At 43.3% G+C, this 18,969-nt stretch overlaps 7 protein-coding genes across 7 annotated transcripts in view; 2 read left to right on the forward strand and 5 right to left on the reverse strand.

Annotated features, from left to right (window-relative positions):
• Nucleotides 1-18,969, reverse strand: part of LOC126568390 (CCR4-NOT transcription complex subunit 9-like) — an 83,128-nt gene that overhangs the window by 33,587 nt on the left and 30,572 nt on the right. The gene's annotated exons all lie outside the window — the stretch shown is intronic.
• LOC126568268 (DNA polymerase interacting tetratricopeptide repeat-containing, protein of 47 kDa) lies at nt 2,448-3,724 on the reverse strand. The gene is made up of 2 exons (XM_050224714.1): nt 2,820-3,724; nt 2,448-2,724 (listed from the first exon to the last, which is right to left on the reverse strand). Exons 1-2 carry the CDS (start codon nt 3,722-3,724, stop codon nt 2,448-2,450), a joined length of 1,182 nt encoding a protein of 393 aa, XP_050080671.1.
• On the reverse strand, nt 4,008-4,969 carry LOC126568725 (uncharacterized). The gene is made up of 2 exons (XM_050225242.1): nt 4,680-4,969; nt 4,008-4,610 (listed from the first exon to the last, which is right to left on the reverse strand). The coding sequence occupies exons 1-2, from the start codon at nt 4,965-4,967 to the stop codon at nt 4,026-4,028; spliced, it is 873 nt and encodes a 290-aa protein (XP_050081199.1). The 5' UTR covers nt 4,968-4,969; the 3' UTR covers nt 4,008-4,025.
• The window catches only part of LOC126568516 (transmembrane protein 222), a 482,151-nt gene continuing 469,430 nt past the window's right edge, over nt 6,249-18,969 (forward strand). Inside the window, exon 1 of the mRNA XM_050225003.1 lies at nt 6,249-6,829. Coding sequence (XP_050080960.1) covers nt 6,258-6,818 — 561 coding nt within the window. The 5' untranslated portion in view covers nt 6,249-6,257 and the 3' untranslated portion in view covers nt 6,819-6,829. The remainder of the gene's footprint in view (nt 6,830-18,969) is intronic.
• LOC126568619 (RNA polymerase II transcriptional coactivator) lies at nt 7,139-7,540 on the reverse strand. Its single transcript, XM_050225127.1, has 2 exons — nt 7,484-7,540; nt 7,139-7,408 (listed from the first exon to the last, which is right to left on the reverse strand). Exons 1-2 carry the CDS (start codon nt 7,538-7,540, stop codon nt 7,148-7,150), a joined length of 318 nt encoding a protein of 105 aa, XP_050081084.1. The 3' UTR covers nt 7,139-7,147.
• LOC126568150 (uncharacterized) lies at nt 8,554-10,273 on the reverse strand. The gene is made up of 2 exons (XM_050224575.1): nt 10,183-10,273; nt 8,554-9,981 (listed from the first exon to the last, which is right to left on the reverse strand). Exons 1-2 carry the CDS (start codon nt 10,267-10,269, stop codon nt 8,554-8,556), a joined length of 1,515 nt encoding a protein of 504 aa, XP_050080532.1. The 5' UTR covers nt 10,270-10,273.
• On the forward strand, nt 12,223-17,806 carry LOC126568411 (glutamate--cysteine ligase regulatory subunit). Its single transcript, XM_050224881.1, has 3 exons — nt 12,223-12,334; nt 16,961-17,561; nt 17,632-17,806. Exons 1-3 carry the CDS (start codon nt 12,230-12,232, stop codon nt 17,772-17,774), a joined length of 849 nt encoding a protein of 282 aa, XP_050080838.1. The 5' UTR covers nt 12,223-12,229; the 3' UTR covers nt 17,775-17,806.

Consider the following 18,969-nt stretch of genomic DNA (forward strand, 5'->3'; position numbering starts at 1 on the left):
CCACAGGGTATTAAACAATATTAATATAACTATATTTTTGTGAAAACACCTAGAACGCTGAATGAAAACTCGAGAGGCGAGAAAAAAATGTACCATTGTGATATTTTATATTTAAAGTTAATATGTAAAAAAAAAACATCTACAAAACCACACACACACATATACACTCAAAAAAACGAAACCACACGAAACAAAAGGAAGCGAAAAAGCAGCGCCGCCAGACAGCCACAAAAACGGATGGTTTTGGGAAGAATTTCCTAAACTCTAGAATAGATGGTGCGCCGCGTGCAGAAATAGGGAACTAATAGGGAAACAGAAAAAAAAAAATACAAGCTAAAAAGCCCAATACGCTTATACGAATTTGTGAGAACGAAACCGATAAGTATCCGACGCTCACCAGCAGCAGCGCTAGAACGAAGATAAGGATCTCAAAACCCAACAAAATTGTCCAATAATCCGGACCGGAAAAAAAGGATAAAGTCAAAATAAGAAGCATCCTGTGGTAAACAGCAATTTCGTGCGTATATTAAGCTTACCAACCCAGAGAAACCCAGGACAGGACAGATGCGGGCTATAATCGCAAAAATCTGTATTATCGGCTGGATGTGTGTGTAATGTGAAGAAATCGATATAATAAGGGCCGTTGTAGTGGAATTTGGAGCGCAAGAAAGGCGCGTGTCTTTGAAGAGAGTGTAAAAGAGTGAAACAGACAGGCAAATTCGTTGTTGTAAATTTTGTAGTATTTTTTCTGCTGCCCTTTTTGAGCAACACAGAAACACACAATATTACACAACGGGTTGACGTTGTAATATATGACTCAAGAGAGCAAAAAAACACACACACACAACCAATACCTTCTATCCAGTAACCTCCCCAAAGCCGCGAGTGAGTTTTTGTGTAGTGTGCTCTCGATTGTATCTTCTGAACACAAATACTATGCTCACAAAACAAACGAACAAACGTAATGTTTAAATATCAAAAAAAGGATACAACGCCAGGAAAAAATACACATTGATCCAAACAAAAAGTCTCTATATAGCTCACTGAATTATACAACAGTACAGTTTAAAATAAATATAAATAAAATGGACACAAAACAGGTCCTCCAACACTCCCGATACAAGGGATAAAATTTTGTTTTATCCCCACCAAAACTACATAATTGCCCACACACACTCGTTTGGATCATGTGATGATGGAGAGCAACAGAATGTACACTTTTAGGGACAGTAATGATTCGATGAGCGAATTGGAGAGAGAGATACCCCCGTGAGTTAGTAGTGTGTGGTTGATCGTCGTCACGATGCTGTGAAAATTCATACAAAACCAACTCCCATTTATTTGTACAATGGTTTCATCATGTTCCATCTGTTTTGCCATTCCCTTCAAAATGTTGAGCTGCATTGACTTCTTTAGCTTCCTATTTCTGCAACGAAAATGGTCTAAAATCCATTCATTCGTTTGCGCCATTTTTTCCCCATCTCGAAAGGTTCATTTTCAACACATTTATTTCCTACATTTTCATCCTCTTTGAGGTGTAGTATTTTAGCTTACGATCCGGAAAGAAAATGTGTGCTCGGCTGCTCGTAATAATTGCTTATCCATCTCAACAATCATTCGAACTATTTTCCTCCTCGATGTGAAACCATTTTTTAAAAAGAGCTACCAAATTTTTTTTTAATTCGTTTTTGTTACTTCTGAGCAAAAAAGTTTCTTCTTCAGAGAGAGAGAGAGAGAGAGAGAGAGAATAATCCTTTAAAACGCATATTATATATTGCAACATAAAAATATGAATAAAAACCATGTGTAATTCACTAATATTCATTGGCGGATGGGGTTTTGGTTTCTTCAATTCGGTATCCGAAGTTTATTTTCTGCTTATATCTTCTTCTTAGCTAGGGTATGCTGAGTGTTGAGCAGATCCTGAAGCACAAGCACAAGCCCTCGGCAAAGTCTAGTCTAAGACTCGTACCCATAGAGGTCGCGGATACATCCTGAATTTCACGTGTTATGTCCAACAACTTCATTTTGTCTTCGTCGTGGTGATCCTCAATCCAATCTCAGATGTCTGTCAGGATATCAATCGGATGAAAATCACGGCTCGGATGTCCAAGCCTGTGCTTCGACAATTTCTATAGCAACATTGAACAGGAGAAGATTCCGACAACACGTTCGACTCTCTTGCCGTATCAGCTTCCCAGGGAAACCCTACTGCTACATGGTGTTCCATAGTTCATTCTGATCTGTAGTATCGTAAGTCTCCCTGTACTTCATGGACGGTGCTATCGACATTTCTGTATCTGCCGCAACGTTCTCGGGCGGGATATCCAACAAATCCTACTTAGTAGCTTCTGACGCAATCTGTACTTATGCTCATGTAATGTTCAAATTTTATTTTCACAGTGCGAACTTCACACATTTTTATTATCCTCTCCTTTTCCCCTTTTTTACCAATAATTTATTGTAAGTGGTGTCCTTGTTTGATTAACGAACGCTTCCTCGTGCTTGGATCCTTTCGCCACGATGTAAAACGTAAGCGTTCCATGGTACACGACGAACGTCCGTTCCGCTACAATCTCCTGGATCGTTTTATTCTTGTCAACCATGTAGGGAAGGCCAAGAATCCTATTTTCGTAGTACACGTTTACATCGTTTGCCAGGTACAATACTGCTTTTTCGTACATGAGTGGTTCCTCGAATAGTTCCTCCAGTACATCTTGCATTCTGTAAAAAGGCGGAAGAGAAAGAAAGAGGTCTATCAGTAATGCTGCTCCACCTGGCACTCCTTAACCTGGCCAGAAATACACGCGGCTACGTACGTAATCGTTTCCAGAAGTTGCTGCTGAAAATCGGTCGTTAGAAACTCTGGATAGCAGAACACTACCGGCCAGGACAGGACACCCCTTTCATTGCACGATACCATAAAATCTTCCAACGGTGCCAAACGTGGCCGAAGCTGACGCTCATCCTCCAGTGCTTCCCGTTCCTCGAACTTTACCATCCGTTTCTCCAACTCAGCTACGAGCCGGTCCCATTTCTGTTCCTTTTCCCGCTGCTGGCGAGCTTCCTTCCGGCTGTCACGAAGTTTTGCCACTTTCCGTCCAAGACAAGATTTTCGCAGTTCGATCGCGCCACTGTTCGTGGAATCTCGCTGCAGTATTGTGTCGCACAGTTCAACGCACAAATCGAAACGATCGAGTGCTGCAGCACATTGAGCTGCACGCCACCGAGACTTATCGTAGTCGGGATTCAACTCCAACGCTTTCTGTGCATCTTGCAGAGAAGAGCGATAGTTTTGGAGTAAGTAGTTTGCTGCGCTACGATTATTATACAGAACCGCTTTGTACGAGGCATCACCGACCTTGTACCGGAGTGCTTCGGTGTAACTTAGCACAGCCATTCGGAACTTGCGATGCTGCATGTAGAACCGTCCGTCCTCTTTGTATGTATCGGCAAGCTCCTGTTCTGTGTTTTCTTGTGGATCGTACTTCAGTTGCTGCAGGCCTTCCATAAGCGGGCTAAGCTGTTCGCCCGGCTCGGGGGATTTTTTCATGAAAAACGGATGCTTTGCCATCTCTTCTTCCCAGCGATCTTCGGGCCATCCTTCGGTGTAGCGTCGTTTCTCGAGTGAGTTGATGAACACATCGAGGTCTTCATCTAGCTGGGCTGCTAAATCGAGCCGTTCCTGGTCGGTAAGTACCTTTTTCGTTTGCTTTTCTTCCATGATCGGAATGTTGGCGGTGGACAATGCTGAGGAACTTTATTTACGATAGACGGCAAGCAAAACTGGAACACACGAAGTTGTCTTGATTGTAAAGTGTCAGGTGGTACGTTTAAGCGCGATAGTTGTGGAGTTCATCAGATGGTGATTGTGCAAGAGCAGTAAACAATTGAAATTTAGCATAATTTAAGCATTTGCATGTTTTATTCTTTTAAAAACAGAGAAAAAAATCGAGACCTGAAGGTGTGAAAATATTCAACAACGAAAGAAAAGTGTGGTGGTAAATAACACTCTTTTAACCCTTTCACTTCTTGTAGATTCGGACCAACTGTCCTTGCTCGTCGTACGTGTACACTGGATCGCGAATCGGATCCACCGGAGAATATTTTAGCTGGGCGGAAAATCCATTCACCTGACGATCCTCATCAGTAACCATGGTGCTGAAGACGACGCGCTGCAGGGTGTTGTCCGGAGCTAGGATGTAGTACTGTCCCGAGAACGAGTTTGATACGGCAACCACCGTACGGCCAGTATTTTCATCGTAATCATCCTCGCTTTCGTCTTGCGGTACTTGCGGTTGTTCGGTCGTTACTGGTTGCTCTTCCGGTTGCTGTGGTTCTTCTTCCTGTTCCGGTGGACCGTACGTTTCAGCTGGTGTTGCTAGCGTTTGAACTGGGGCTGGCTGAGGTTGAACTACCTGTTGCTGGAATACATTTCCACGCACCACGGGAAGTGCACGCAGTTGTCCACTGACCGGAAACAGTGGCCGTTGCGCAAAGTTGACCGGCAATGGACGGTTAACCCGCTGCTCACGAAGATTCGCACGCTGCTGGAAATCCTTCCGCTGGTCGGATGGAAGACCTTGTAGGTTTAGAGGATCTTGTTCTGCCTATCGAATTAAAATAGATAAATTTATTAACAGCTTACATTTGAAGATCGATTGTGCCCGCCAATTTACCTGTTCAGTTGTGGATGAGGTTGTTGTTGGGTTCGTTTGCGTTACTGGCTCAGCCGTGGTAGTGGTTGCCTGCTCCTGAGCAATTTGACGTCCAGCGAATTGTACGTTTTCACGTGTAATTTGCACTTCAACACGTTGCGGTTGGGGCTGCAGGAATAGCAACGGTGCCCCGTGCTCCGACGGAAGACGGAATTGAGCTCCTTCCGGACGCCACCCGGCTGCAGGATAAGGTGCCTCGGCAGTCACCGCGACCGCAAGGAATGCTACTAGTACGACGTAGCGATACATTGCGTTGTCTTACTCTCTTACGTTCCAGTGAAGACTGATAGCGATTCTGAACAATAACTAGACTTTTATATTTTGAAATCTCATTAATAGGCAATCCATCCAGTGGCAAGGTAGGTCAGTGTGTTCAATCGCTTCAAAGTCATTCGGAAGAACGCAGAGCTTGCTGCTACCGAAAGCGCGCTGGCGAGCAAATCAATCTTCGTGATTAATATGCACCTTGGGTGCCCCTGCGAGTGCAGAAGACGTCGATAGCGCCTTCTGGACAGCTAACGCAATAAAGCTTTATGGTATGCATGCTGCCTGACTGGTTCAACCGAACAGTGCAGCCCCAAATATGACCAACTTCGCATATAGATCATCAGCATCGGCAGAATCCATTCATCGGTTGTAATAGATGTAATAAAAAATTCCACGCAGCGATTAGTGTGAAACAACCTTTGCGTGGAACTTTTTTTTTTTGGTGCTACAAAAATCCTTTCTAGCGGCGTGTAGTAAACACCTACCGGTGATGGTAACGACACGTTCGTGCTTTGCTGAAGGTTTTATTTCCTTCTTAACGGTGTGAGAATGGTTGGCGGTGCACTTAAAATGCGCCAGGAGAACTTGACCTCCGCGGCGTGTCATATCTGCCAAACGTGTCCTTTTTCGCGATGGTGAAGAATTGATAATTCATCAAAATATGCGTCTCTCCTCCTCGCACGTGAGAGTTGTTATTCACGTGGGGATATGCAGCTCGAGTAGGTGAAGTAATAATTGACTCCCACCGAGCAAGCAATGGTTTTCGATTAGTATGCAAAACATGATTTGATTGTGCGTGCAGCGTCCATGGGTTGCGATGGTGCTTCAGCCGCGTGAGTCATGGTAAAAAAAGTAATTTTTACAAATAGTTAATACAATTTTAGCGATTTAAGAATGGAATGGAAAAAGCATTGAAGAGATTTACTCAATTTTAAATGGAGCTTAAACATTAAATTTATCCAAACTAATAAATCGAAAAAAAGCATATTTGAATTTAATTAAGTCAACGTGCAGCAAGCCGTCAACAAGCCACTATAAACCGTTACTGATGAAACGTCAAGACTGTCAACAAAAATCATAACAAAACAAGCTTTTTTTTGTTCAACCAAAAATACAAATTTCATTTTTATATTCTTTACAAGAAAGTTTTATTTCACGAATAAAAAAGGTATGTTTCCAATACGCTAACTCAGTTTTACGCTTTTCCTGTAACTGGTGCCTTTTTAAAAATCTGCTTCTCCTACAGTATACACAACTGGAACGCAGCGTATCATGTCCTTGCATAGCGATACTTCCGAAGATTTATCGCGCAACTCAACCGAGATGGGACTGCCCCCAATCAACTTTACCGACGACAAATATCCGTACTGCATCGTCTGGACACCGATACCGGTGCTGACCTGGTTTTTCCCGTTCATCGGTCACATGGGCATCGCCATGTCGAATGGCGTTATACGCGACTTTGCCGGACCATACTTTGTGTCCGAGGACAATATGGGTTTCGGGCGGCCTACGCGTTACTTGCGTCTACATCCAGCACACGCGTTTGGCGGTTCCCAGAACTGGGATGAATCGGTAATTAAGGCGTCGGCTACGTACGGGGCGAGAATGCACAATCTGTTCTGTGACAATTGCCACTCGCACGTCGGGATGGCGCTGGCACTGATGCGGTACAAGGAGTACAGCAACTGGAACATGGTAGTGCTTGCGTTTTGGATGTTTTTCAGAGGAAAGTACGTCGGTGTTCGGGGCTTCATCAAAACCTGGCTACCGTTTCTCATCATATTGACCATTTGCGCACTGGTTGCGATGTACTCTAAGTGGACTATCTAATAAGACACACGGTGAACGGAACGCAGAATCGATCGTTGACCGTCCCTCTTAAAGCATTTCATTCCTTGGGATCGTTGCTTTCGACCGGCAGGAGGCTGACAATTTATTCATTAGGCATAGGATGTACTGGATGTGTATGTGTGTAAAAATCAACATGAATATACGACACCTGCAGGAAACTGGTGCAGAAAATCAGTAATTTATTAACAAAACAATACGGTACACAAGGTGGTGTTTGGTGGTGAGTTTTTTTCTGCTGGAGAAAAATGCAGTTAGGAATCATCGGGACCTTTCCCCTCCCTCGCCATCGTATAGCATCGGAGTTAGATTTAGAAATTTTTTATGGCCTCATTGATCGCATCCGCCTGTTCGAGCAGCTTCTTCCATTGTGGAACCGTGAGGCTAATACCTTTCTTGGAGGGCAATGTTTTGCCATCCTTCTCGTAAAACTCGCGTATACCAACGTACACTTTGCCTTTAAACTCGGACACGGACACTTTGCGATTTTTCTCCAGCTCGAAGCTATTTTCATCCTTCGTATCGGAATCGGTGGGTTTCTGTGTCTTCTTCGCTTGCTTTGCCGGTGTGCGCTGCGACCAAAAAATGGAGGGAAAAATATAAAACACCAAACTTTGCTAGTTTTCAGGTGGCTTTTTGGTACTTACATCCTCAAAGCTAGTGTCGGAATCGGTTGAATCTTGAACTTTCTTGTTTTTCGGCATTTTGCGGAGTTTTTTAGTTTTTGCGTTGGAAAAGTAGCGTGGTTTTACACAATGGATGCTACAATATCGGTGCCGCGGAGCAGTTTTCCGCTTGTTTTGCTGTAAACACGTTTGACAGCTGCAATAAACAGACAGCTGCCACCTTTTTGTTATGCAAATATCCCAATGTGCCATTTTTATAAATAAACCGTTAAGCCTGTCACGGGCAAACAGAAAAACTTCATTCCAAGCAGTAGCCTGCAACTTTTTTATACATAATCTAATATCAATGCAACGAATGTTAAGTTATCTCCTTTACTTTCTAATCATTTGATTGTGCAGTCTCCATTCGAAGTAATTTCTAAGTTACTTCGAATTTATGGAGCTTCAAAGTTAACACGTTTTTACGGACAACATATAAAAAACCATTTAAAAATTATTATTTAAATGCTTTAATAAACTTTCATATCAAAATGTTTCTACCAGTTTGTAGAACTGTAAACCACGAATATGATATGATTTTTTTCATATTTTTACTACGATTATTTAGAAAGCTAAAGGGGTACAACTGAAAGAAACGTTTTATTGTGAAAATTGTGCAAAGTAATCAATATGAATATTCATAAGGCGTCGTATGAATATCACGTGAAAGAAGACAAAACCATTTAATTTTCATTAGAATATAACAACGCAATTTAATAACGCATAAAAAAGTTAAAAGCGTTCCAAGTTGATGACTACCCGAGCGGCCAGGTGTCTGGAATAGGGAAAACCCATTTAAATCACAAATGATGCAAATTGCACAAAATGGTGTAAGTTTAGTTTATCTTACCATCGAATTTCACGATTATAAATAATGCATTAAGTAGATAGAATTCATGTTTTTTTTTTTTGACAAAACGAAACAATATATTTGGCACCATCAAAAAGAACTATTTAATTACGATTATTTCATGCAATACAAACAAGCTATGCGCCCTGCGTACGATTAGGAGATGATGGTTATTGAAAGGACTAAACACTAAAGGAGTGGTCTATTTTTTGCTTATCTGCGAAGCACTGGATGATCGTTGAAGTAGACCACTGCTAGACGGTGGCCGTCCGCTAGTTGTCGGTGGTTTAGGAATCGTTCTTCCGATCGATGAAGTAGTGCCGCTTTGGGGTAGTAATTTTCTTTGGCTTGACAGCAATCCAATAGAACCGGTGGGTGGCTTCTTCAAACCTTGTGCTTGGGGTGTTCCATTAGGTGATCCCAGTGGTCGCATACCGCCAGGTTTGCGTAGTGCAGCAACCGATTTTACTTGTGCTATGGATGGTCTCGGTGTGTCAGCACGTCCCGTTACACTACCGATGGATAGTCGAGAGCTGGGCTGGACTGTGGATGCCGAGGATATTTTTTTAACTGCTCCAGCATCACCCGCTGGACGTCTTCGTTCGATGCTTAGCAAAGAGCTGGAACGGGGTTGCGCAAATCTTGGTGTGGAAACGAGCGATTTTCGCGAGATGGCCGTTGCGTGGTGCGGTGTAATGGTACCCGTAAACCCGTTCGAAACATCCTGTGTTGTGTTGACTTTCATCAGCATTAAAGCCATATCGATCTGGCTACGTGCTTCCTGCAGATAGCTAATAACGTTCAGATCACGATCATGCTGGATGTTGAGCGGCATGTCGATGGGTTTTTCATTTGGACTCGAGGTGACGAGCGTTTTCATAGCTTCGTACGCATTATCGTCCGCAACGCTGGTTTGGGCGGGGCTGAGGACGGAATCGACCACCGGCTTGTTTGCCGGATGTTCTGAGTTCACCAGCTCGTGTGTTTTATTATTTATTCCCACACTCTCGGAGGATGTATTTGATTTCGTGTCATTCAACTCTTTAGATCTCTTCATGTCTTTAGATTCAATTTCTTGCTGCTCTTCCTTGGCCATTGCTACAACATCGCTCGAACCCGGCACCCCATCGATACGCGAAGAGCATTTCCCTTCGGCCGGTGGTGTGGAAAACGGTTTCTTAATTGTCAATCCCGGACTTATCACGCTCACCTTCGGACGAGGTGATTTTAGCGGCGAATGTAACATAGCCTGCTCCTTGCCTTCCTTCACCTCCCGGATGCTTGCCTCGTAAAAGTCCAACAGATTCGAAAGCATCGCCTTCGACACGAGCGCACAACTTTCCGACACGTCCGGCAGCAGGTTCGATGAGGCGTTATTCTTACACTTGGAAAATACTGTCGGCCCTGTACCTTGAACCTCCCAGAACGAGCTTTCCCGGTCGGAGCGGTCCGGACAGCTGCACCGTAGCAGCTCGTAGCTAAGTTCCGCCCTCATGCCGGAACGGTTACATTTGACGGTGATCGTCAGATTATCGGCATTGCTCTTTTCCGCCTCAAAGTCCAGATACTGCAACCGTAGGCCCATTGATTTTAGCAACAGCGTCAAATTGATTGCGTCAATATCAAGTGGCTAAAAAAGGGATCGTTCGATGTGTTAGGAATAATTTGGTGGATACGTACAATACAGTGCTGTTTTCCTTTTTTGGGCATCACTGTATACTGATGGAATACTAAATAGCGTACCGAGGGCGGGAGCAAATTTTCGATTCAAGTCGGTATGTGCAAATGCTTAAAAGAAACACGAGAAGAACACAATTTGCCGTTTACTTACCTTTGTTCGTTCCAGTTCCGTAACCTTTTTTTGCACCTCGATCCATTTGTGGATCAAATCCGGTAGCTTTACATTGTTTGTCGCCATTGTAATTTTCTTCGCTCGCAATTACGAAACGCTGTCGGTACCTAGCAAGCTGTTCTATTTGCTTTCTTTAATCCGAGCGTTTAAGGTGCAGCTTACTAGAAAAGATGCACTTGGAAAACTGATCTTACAAAGCCACAAACACCAACTGTTTGCCCATTGCCTACTATGAACTTCCACAGGCGGTCAGATTTTTCGGTCAGCTCAAGCGCGCACACGGTCAACGAATCGCACCCGACGCAGTTGCCAACGAACACCGGGGTTTGCTCTCCGAAGCACCGCGGACAATAAACAAAATTAAGGTAGGTTCGCGGTGCATGGATCCATTTCAACAAACGTTCGTTAAAATTTATTTTAATTTTAATTTGTGCTAAAATTAAATTATGTCAACGCGGGAGAACCACTGTGGCGGAACACCACATCATTCGTTGACAGCTTTGACAGTTCAGCATAGCAGCGTGTTTCTTTTGTTGTTCTTTCCTCATAATAACATCGGCCAGCAGGTCGTGGGGTCCTGTGTAGGTTGGTTTCGGTCAAGTTTTTCCATCGATAAACGGTGCTAAAAGCAGTTCTACCTCAAACATAAAACAAGGTAAAACGAGTGTTTCTACCGGTGAAGGAATTTAATGGTTGTGTGCTAAATCGCACACAATCAGTGGCGTGATTGAGTGTGGTCTGATTTGTTTATAAGCGTGCGTACCGTGCGGACCGTGCGAACCTCGTTGCCGCACATGTATGCTAACCCTTTGGGTGCTATATCAGAACAGAACATTTACGATCAAGTCCTGTGGAGCTATTCAATCGGTATCTTTAAGATACTAGCTCCAGGATACAGCGAAATAATCGACGTTAAATCTGTGTGATGAAAAAACACGTGGTATTAATGGAATTGTGCAAGAAAAAGTTCGCCAACTCATCGTGAGGCAAAAAAAAAAATCATGCAAGAGTGATAATGTTGAAGATGTTTTACATCGTGATAAGATTCACTGATGAAATGATTGCACAATAAGTACAAATAGTTAAAAGTACAACAGACAACAGAAAAAGTTGACGTCAGCATGATAATACTTGCTAATGTGAATTAAATTTGTTAGAAAAAATAATTGAAAAAACTCCTTTTTGGTATACTTAAACATGAAATAATTCAATCGCTTAAATATAGATACACCCCACCGGACCTGATAAGATTAAACAGTGTTAAACATCTTTGCGTGACACCGCATACGCACACCGGAGTGTCTCTCGGTGTCAATCAGGCAGTAGCAGCAGCAGCAGTGGTAGTGTGTTTGTGTGATGCTAAATAAAACCGTGTATAAGCAGCGAAGTTTGCTTTAGTACTTAGCTAACATTCATTGCGGTCGGAGCGTAGTAGCCACAGTTTGTTTCCACCTTACACGGGGAGTGCTATAAGATAGTGCGGGTAATATACTGGAACATCCCAGACAGGAATTCAATCCCCTGCAGTGTGCTTGCACGTTCCATTCCGATAAGGTCTTGTCGTCATACAAACCATTTATTTCCAACACCACAATCTGTAATCGCGTGGTAAACATTCGTTCTGTATTGCAAGGTTGTGTTACTTTTTGATTTCGCGGTTGTGTGCCTCTAATTTGTGAGTGTATTTGTGTTTGTGTGCGTGTGCCATTCTGACAGCTGTTTCGCTGGTGTTCGCTTGACTGTGTGTGTGTGTGCTTTTGTTCGTGCAGCATTGATCAGCCATCGGTCAAGGCCAAGTGTGTTCGGTGTTTCGTGCAGCAAAAAGCAATTGATTGATTGATACGACTCTCCCCAGTCTAATCGGTTTTATTTCTGGTGTTCCAGCGAAAAGAAATCAAAGCTGTACCAACACGAAACAGCACCAATTCGTAACCACCGTTCGATAAGGAAAAGCAGCACCCAGCAGAGGGGAAAAACGATAAACAGAACAGAACAAACCACCACCGGACGACCCGACACCAGCAACATGTTGTCGCACTTGTTGAAAGATGCCAGCGTGATCGTCAGTACCGGCAACGTGCTGAATGTGAGCGAATTGCGCAAGAAGGCGGGCCAAAAGCCAACCGATGAGGTAAGGAGAAAGCTCATACACTGTGTGTACATTATTCCAATTGAACCCGGGATAAGGTTGAACGGATTGATTTCACATTTTATGGTGTAAATATTTACACACCCCGCTGTCCAAGCTGCGTTGGAATGTTGCATCAGTATCGCCCTCCGGTTCAAGGCCAGCCGCTCGATGAGCGAGGAATTTACTAGATCAGGTTAGCACGCCAGTTCGTTCGTTTTGTGCCGGTTCAAATAATCTCCATGACAACGAACCATACTGAAAAAGTGAATTTCGGCGTTCTTCGGCTGTGGGAAGAGAGATGTGGGTATTATTCTATTTGGATATCCGTGTATGGAACATTGTAGTCACGATGACTGGCAAAAATTCGACACCCCAGACCAGCTATTAGATGACCCGACCCGATGATGTCATGCCGCAAATGGGGCACGTGGATTTTTCGTTGTAAATCTTATCGAAAGGGAAACAGTAGAACGTTTGGCAAACTGCCCATAATGCACTTGAGCATTATCGATTGTACGAGCGTCGAACTGTGCCAAACGTGTGGTGTCATCAAAATAATGTCGTCATCGATGCACGTCTGACGTCGGTATGACCACCCTAAAAAAACCAATTCAATCGATCATGATTATATGAGGTGGAAGGATAGATTTTTTCAACACTGTTCCGTTTTGTATTTTTACGGAGAAAAAACTGCTCAAAAATCAATGACCTTATGTCTGAAGTAGACGAAAGACAGGCGGAAAGTCAGTTTATTGCAAGTCATAGGCCGAGTGCCGGATAGCCCTTTTTTGTGGCAATATTTTTAATAGTTTTCTTTACCGGTTATGACTAATAAAAGGGTGGCTTAGCTTTACGATTGTCTCTGAAAGATTGGAAAGATGTTTCCAGATCGTTTCGGTGCTGCTGTCCAACAACCATAAGGACAACGGCGATTTATAATCAGAATTGTAGTTCCAGTGCATTGCAAACCCTTGGAATATCCCTGATATCTTTAAACTTCCTTTCGTGATTTAGATCTAGAAGGCTTCGATCCTTGTAACGGATGTTTGAGTCAGTTCAGTGGAATATTTCTAATAGTTGATGGAATATTTGGCGCCCCGTTGCTGTATGCGATAACGGCGCCGGTCTTCAAACAGCAGGATCGTGGTTCAAATCCCATCTGAACCGCTCTCCCGTGGTGAAGACTGACTATCCAACTACGTGGTGTATATCAGCAAGTCTAGGAGGCCATTCCAGCCAGTAAGTCAAGCATCGTGATCTAGAAAGTCGTTAAGCCCCAAGAAAATCCTTTTTATCCTCAAAATCTGCATCTTATATTCAGCATGAATAAATTAAGTGGAATCAGTATGCCATTTTAGAAGAAATTGCTAAGAAAAAACCTATGTCCGAAGTTTGAGTTTGAGAAGTTCTTCCAAAAAATCAACTTCCCTATGCTCTGTAGCTCGTTTCTGGCTGCTGGCAATTGAGTTTTAATCAGTTTTTCACAATATAGGAAGAAAATATGGAGGACACTGTATACCCAAAATGTAATTTAAAATCCATCTTTCCATCATGTGAGCTATGTGTTATGGAAGCGAATTAGATCAATGCTCTTTCTCTCTCGTACACACAGATAGATAGGTTCGCGGTGGCTTGGAATCTTGACATTAATTTCCGGTATCATCGGATGTTACCGCAATCTTCCCGGCACGGTAGGAAGCATCAAGGACGCTAGCCAAAGCAATTTCTTTGTACCATGAAATTATGGTGTGTCCTCTCAACCGAGTAGAAGCTTGTCAGTAAGGATGCGAGCGCAACGATTTTCTTCTCACAAAAAAGATGATGTTTTTGTCCTTCTAGCAATGCCTTGGGAACCGTATAGAATCAACAGAGAAACATTGCTTAGCAGGTTTGTTTTCTCATTTGCACTATGTACTTATGCAACATGCAAAAGTGCTCTCCATCCGATACTTGAAGGCAGCAACATGGAAGCTTGAAAGTAGAGAATTGTTTCTAGAAGCAAAACGTGACAATGCATTTTAAATTGCACGCTATTTATTTGTGGCATGAAATCAGTGGGCCTGTGATAAGACAAGGGAAAAGTTAGCGAATGGTGTGATAAGCTACTACCTGCAGAATAGTGGAAGAAAATGACATCAACCATCATTCAGCGGAAAATGTAACCCGATCATCACCCTGCCTGGTGCAGTCCCTTGCGGCAGCAGTATCATTTAGTCGTCAAAAATACGTTTCCTTACTACGCATAAAATGGCGCAAGAAATGGGTCACACACGCGGCTGGTGGTACCGGAAGACTGATGGATGCTTACTATGTTTGGTTTGCTCACTGTTGAGGCTTCTAATGTTTATTTTTATCGTCAACGAAGCATCAAGAAAAGACAAGAAAATTCTAAATGAAAGTGAGAAAGTTTCATGTGTAATTATGCCGCGCTACATATCGAAAACGGAAAGAAGCAAAAAAAAAAAGTGGGTCAAAAATCTGTTCTTGTCCCCCCTGTCTTTGCCCTGTGTACACACCACGGAGTTTATAAAAATAAAAGCAAAACGTCCCAAATGAGTAATTTCCGCTGAGTGGTCGCCTTGACAGAGTGTAGAGATTTGGTTGCCTAATGACTGGTTGGTCTTTTTTTTCGGAGAGAAAAGGCAGACGTGTTTGTGTTCTGTTTAGTTTAAGTGCACTGAGTAGCAGCATCACAATCTTAGAGTCATATTTTTCGGGTGTGTCTCTAGGGAAGAATTTTTTTAAAGAAATTGTGCGATAACGAACAGAAGGTCAGCTTGCGGTCGATTAGAGGTTAGACGGAGATGGAGGATTTTTTTCCTACCTTTTTTTTTCAAACCAAACCAACCCAAAATGTCACTCACTAGTAGCGATACACTAGAGCAACTCGATCGCGACGAATCGATCCGATCGGAAATAGAGTTATATGTAGAAATAGTTTTGCACTAATTATGCTTGGACAGGCAAGATGGTTTGGGGAGTTGCAAAAATGACACCACTTAAAATATGCATTTGGAACCATTCCATCGGCGCCGCGTGCACTCGCTGGGCAGCGTTCCCGGAAAGTGTTGCTGCAAGTGATATTTGATCTTTTCGCTTCGGTGGATGTTTTTTTTGTTTTTTGTTGTTGTTGTGCTTGTATGTCAGAAATACCGAACGTAAAGTGGAGTCCACTGAGCAGTCAGTTGCGTAATGGGACGGTTCGTATAATTTTTCCGTGTCTGTTCTCTCAACTTTTTTGTAGGTTTGAAGGGCGAATGATTTGTTGAGCATCGAATAGAGCAAAATGTGAGAACAAATTGCCTATTTAATAATAACTAATAAGAAAGATAATTTTATTATCTTGGATAAGTAGTTGTGCGAGCTTAATTGCTTGATCCATCTACTAAAAATATCACTAAACCATTTGTAAATAGAGGAAATTGAGCCTCTCAGTCTTAGTGTTTCGAATCGTAGAAGTCGAACTCCAATTTCTGCAATTCTATTCCATCCTCGAGAGCTCTTTTTCTAGACGTTGTTCGTCTTATAGATTTGACATAATTTATCCTCTGTAGGACATAGCAGGCAGATCCTCAGCTCGGAGACTCCAAGCTAAAAAGAAGCTGGGTTGTTGTTGCTTTCGATGATGAAGCCTCGGTCTTTGATAGAACATGTCCTCTTATTCGAGATCTTCTAAATACTCCAGGTTCTCCTGACCGAAAAACTATCTCTATAAAGATTCGTGGGTCACCTGAATGCTCAGGGTCCTAAGTTTCTCTTAGTTTGCTTATGCTATAATGTTTGGACAGCTAGTTTTGCGTGCTGAGAAACATCCCAGACTGTCCCAAGGAGATTCCGATATCGTCGAGATAACAAATGGCGTCGCTACCTTCAAAATTATATGGATAAACATTTTACTACTAAAAATCAGAATCGGGTTATGAATTATCGTTGCTAACAACTTCTTATAGTGCAAAAAGAAAGCTTCTGAGAGTCTGGGAAGCAAGTGTTTTTCTCTACAACCTCCAAAGGCCTGTCATTTTTGGCTCCCAGATGAGATTCGACCCCCGGAAGACAGTTTTACAGTCTACCGTTTAGCCATATATTATAGCTGTACAGAAACAGCCAACTTAAACAAACCGACACATATTTTTCTAAATTAATTTATTAAGAAAAGTTACAAACGAAGTACAAGCTACAGAATACCCTGTAGAACTAGCAAGTAGCACAAATAATTGCTGTAATTAAAAATTTGGCAAACATTCTGACATCAATAAAACATCAATCGATGAAAGTAGAAGCGGGAAAAGGAAATTACCCATCCCCCGAAACGAAATTCTCCGGCAAAAGGTTATCGTTCAGCCGCATCAAACCGTCGTTCTTCGATTCGGTTCACATCGGCGTGGGTAAATCTGTTTTAAGCCCAGATGCCTCGTTTATTTATATCATCACACTCCGCCCAACAAGAAAAAAAAATCGCCTTGTAATTCATCCCACCGGTAACGGTCAACGGGAGAAATCGTGATTGACAGTCCGGACGCACCACCGTTACTACCACGAGGGCACATTGCCAAACCATTCGGGGAAAGATATTTTGCTTGGTCTCTAATACGTACTAATACGACTTTCCAATTTCCACCATTCCAGCTGACGGACTGTCTCCGTTCAACGTTCGGCGAAGCGGAAGTGACCGACCTGCCACCGAACCGTCGGCTGCTCACACGCCGCAACAACGATCTGCTCGAAAAAGTGAAGGAACATCCGCGGGCGGACATAAAAATCGGGGCAAAGATTTTCCTCAATCGGTTTTCCGAACCGGCACTGACCGAAGCGGTTGAGAAGCTGTTCGAAACGCTGAACGTTTCGTACCTGGACAATCTTATACTGGCGTACCATCCGACGGGAACGGCAGGAGCTACCAATGGTACCAACGGAGCACTGGACGATGAACCGGAGGAGGCGGAAGTGAAGGAGGGTGTGATCGAGTGGGCCGTCGGGAGTGACAATGCGGTGGGAAATTTGAAGAAACTCTGGGCACTATTGGAACGGTACGCTGGGGATGGAAAAATTGGACAACTCGGTATTGCCGACCTGGATGCAGACTCGCTGAAGGAGCTGTACGAAGCGTCCACGGTGCATCCGTCGATAGCGCAGATCAATCTTGCCGCGTGCTGTGTCGTACCACCTCAGCTGCAGGCGTACTGCAATCAGAATGAAATACAGCTCCTTACGCACAGCGACCCACAGGGTAAGTACGGAACACGTGGTGTCCGTTGTATTTCCGTGCTAATAATTGCATTTTCCTATTACCGTTTTAGAACTACTGCCAAGGGTCGTATTGAATGAGCTAGAACTGGCCAGCTATGTTGCAGGATGGACGTCACGCTATCAGGTACACATCAAGTGCCGTGGCGTACTGGCAGCAAAAGGTTTTATCGTGAGTCTGGAGCGCGTAAACTGAGCGATTCTGGGCGATGACACCGATATTCCACCGATTGCCATTCCGCGGAGCCCGTAAAACGTTAAGTGGGACTGCGGGACAGTACCGTTTCACACTGGGGACATTGTGCAGCACTGCAACTGTCTCTCGCACACACACAAAAACACACCGTGCGGTTCGGGCACAAAAACAGGAAGTTTGTGTTGCATTGAGACACGAAAGGGGAGGAGATTTTGGCGGATGTTATTCGAACCGTCTTCTACAAAACTTAACAGCAAACAGATGCACTTAACAACATTCGATGTTAACAGTAGTGTGTAAGGAGCGGGTAGATTCTGCTGTCGAACGTCGCCGTACATGCGGCGGGGACAGTGGAGGAACAAGTATTTGCCAGCTTTACAGGATGAGGCTTAGATATGTGTAGAGACGCGTGTGGTTAGTTTGAGAGTAGTAATAGCCGTAGTTACACAAATCAGAAACAGAAAAAAGACATATGGGAACGCTTCATTTTTTTTAGTGGTTTAGCGCTCTGTGGGTTTCTTTCTTTTCCGATGGATGGAGGCCTTTTTACGAGAAGATTGAGCCACGCAGCGAGAGTAGTAAACGTTTCCGTAGTTTTTTATCGCTTTTATGACGACTTATTGATAAACTATGATTATTGTTAGCGAATCAGCGGTGATCAGCGGTTTAGGTTCACAACACATCGAGTTGGAGGAAAGAATGTGCCTGAAGGGACTGGAGATTAAGCTCTTTTTTCCCTTTCGGATGACAAGGTTCACCGGCTAATATCGGTCAATGTGACAGTCTTTTTCAATGTGATTAGATAATGTGCAAATGGTTGTTAGTTTTTATGTGAAGAATGGTTAAGACAGACAGATGAGTAGAGAGATGAAGCTATGGCAAACTCAGATTCTTGTCTCCCAGAGACTACACGGACACACACGCTTAATAACTTTTCACCGGTAATGCAAGCTCATCAACCGGCCAATAGCAATGCATTGCTTTGTGCAATACAAAGGACAAGTCTTTGATGGATATCTTTACCAATAAAAACAAAATAGCATCATCCGTCTTGTGGATATATTTGTGTAGATAAGTTTTTGCTAGTGTTTGTTTGTCACCCGAATGAAACGCGACGCCGATAGGATTGGATTTGAGGATCAATGCGACGAATACAAAGTACCTGCTAGAGCCCGACACGGAACAGCAACGTAAA

Source organism: Anopheles maculipalpis, chromosome 2RL, assembly GCF_943734695.1.
Source record: "Anopheles maculipalpis chromosome 2RL, idAnoMacuDA_375_x, whole genome shotgun sequence".
In the NCBI taxonomy this organism is placed as follows: Eukaryota; Metazoa; Arthropoda; class Insecta; order Diptera; family Culicidae; genus Anopheles; species Anopheles maculipalpis.

Bases quoted from the DNA above. Each gene is read 5' to 3' on its own strand.
- LOC126568725 (XM_050225242.1), bottom strand. From the start codon at position 4,967: ATGTATCGCTACGTCGTACTAGTAGCATTCCTTGCGGTCGCGGTGACT. The intron at 4,611-4,679 runs GTAAATTGGCGG...TTAATTCGATAG, and splicing joins CCTCATCCACAACTGAACAG to GCAGAACAAGATCCTCTAAA.
- LOC126568619 (XM_050225127.1), bottom strand. From the start codon at position 7,540: ATGCCGAAAAACAAGAAAGTTCAAGATTCAACCGATTCCGACACTAGC. The intron at 7,409-7,483 runs GTAAGTACCAAA...TTTTGGTCGCAG, and splicing joins CCGACACTAGCTTTGAGGAT to CGCACACCGGCAAAGCAAGC.
- LOC126568411 (XM_050224881.1), top strand. From the start codon at position 12,230: ATGTTGTCGCACTTGTTGAAAGATGCCAGCGTGATCGTCAGTACCGGC. The intron at 12,335-16,960 runs GTAAGGAGAAAG...CCACCATTCCAG, and splicing joins GCCAAAAGCCAACCGATGAG to CTGACGGACTGTCTCCGTTC. The intron at 17,562-17,631 runs GTAAGTACGGAA...TTACCGTTTTAG, and splicing joins TACGCACAGCGACCCACAGG to AACTACTGCCAAGGGTCGTA.
- LOC126568268 (XM_050224714.1), bottom strand. From the start codon at position 3,724: ATGGAAGAAAAGCAAACGAAAAAGGTACTTACCGACCAGGAACGGCTC. The intron at 2,725-2,819 runs GTACGTAGCCGC...GCCTTTTTACAG, and splicing joins CAACTTCTGGAAACGATTAC to AATGCAAGATGTACTGGAGG.
- LOC126568150 (XM_050224575.1), bottom strand. From the start codon at position 10,269: ATGGCGACAAACAATGTAAAGCTACCGGATTTGATCCACAAATGGATC. The intron at 9,982-10,182 runs GTAAGTAAACGG...TCCCTTTTTTAG, and splicing joins CGGAACTGGAACGAACAAAG to CCACTTGATATTGACGCAAT.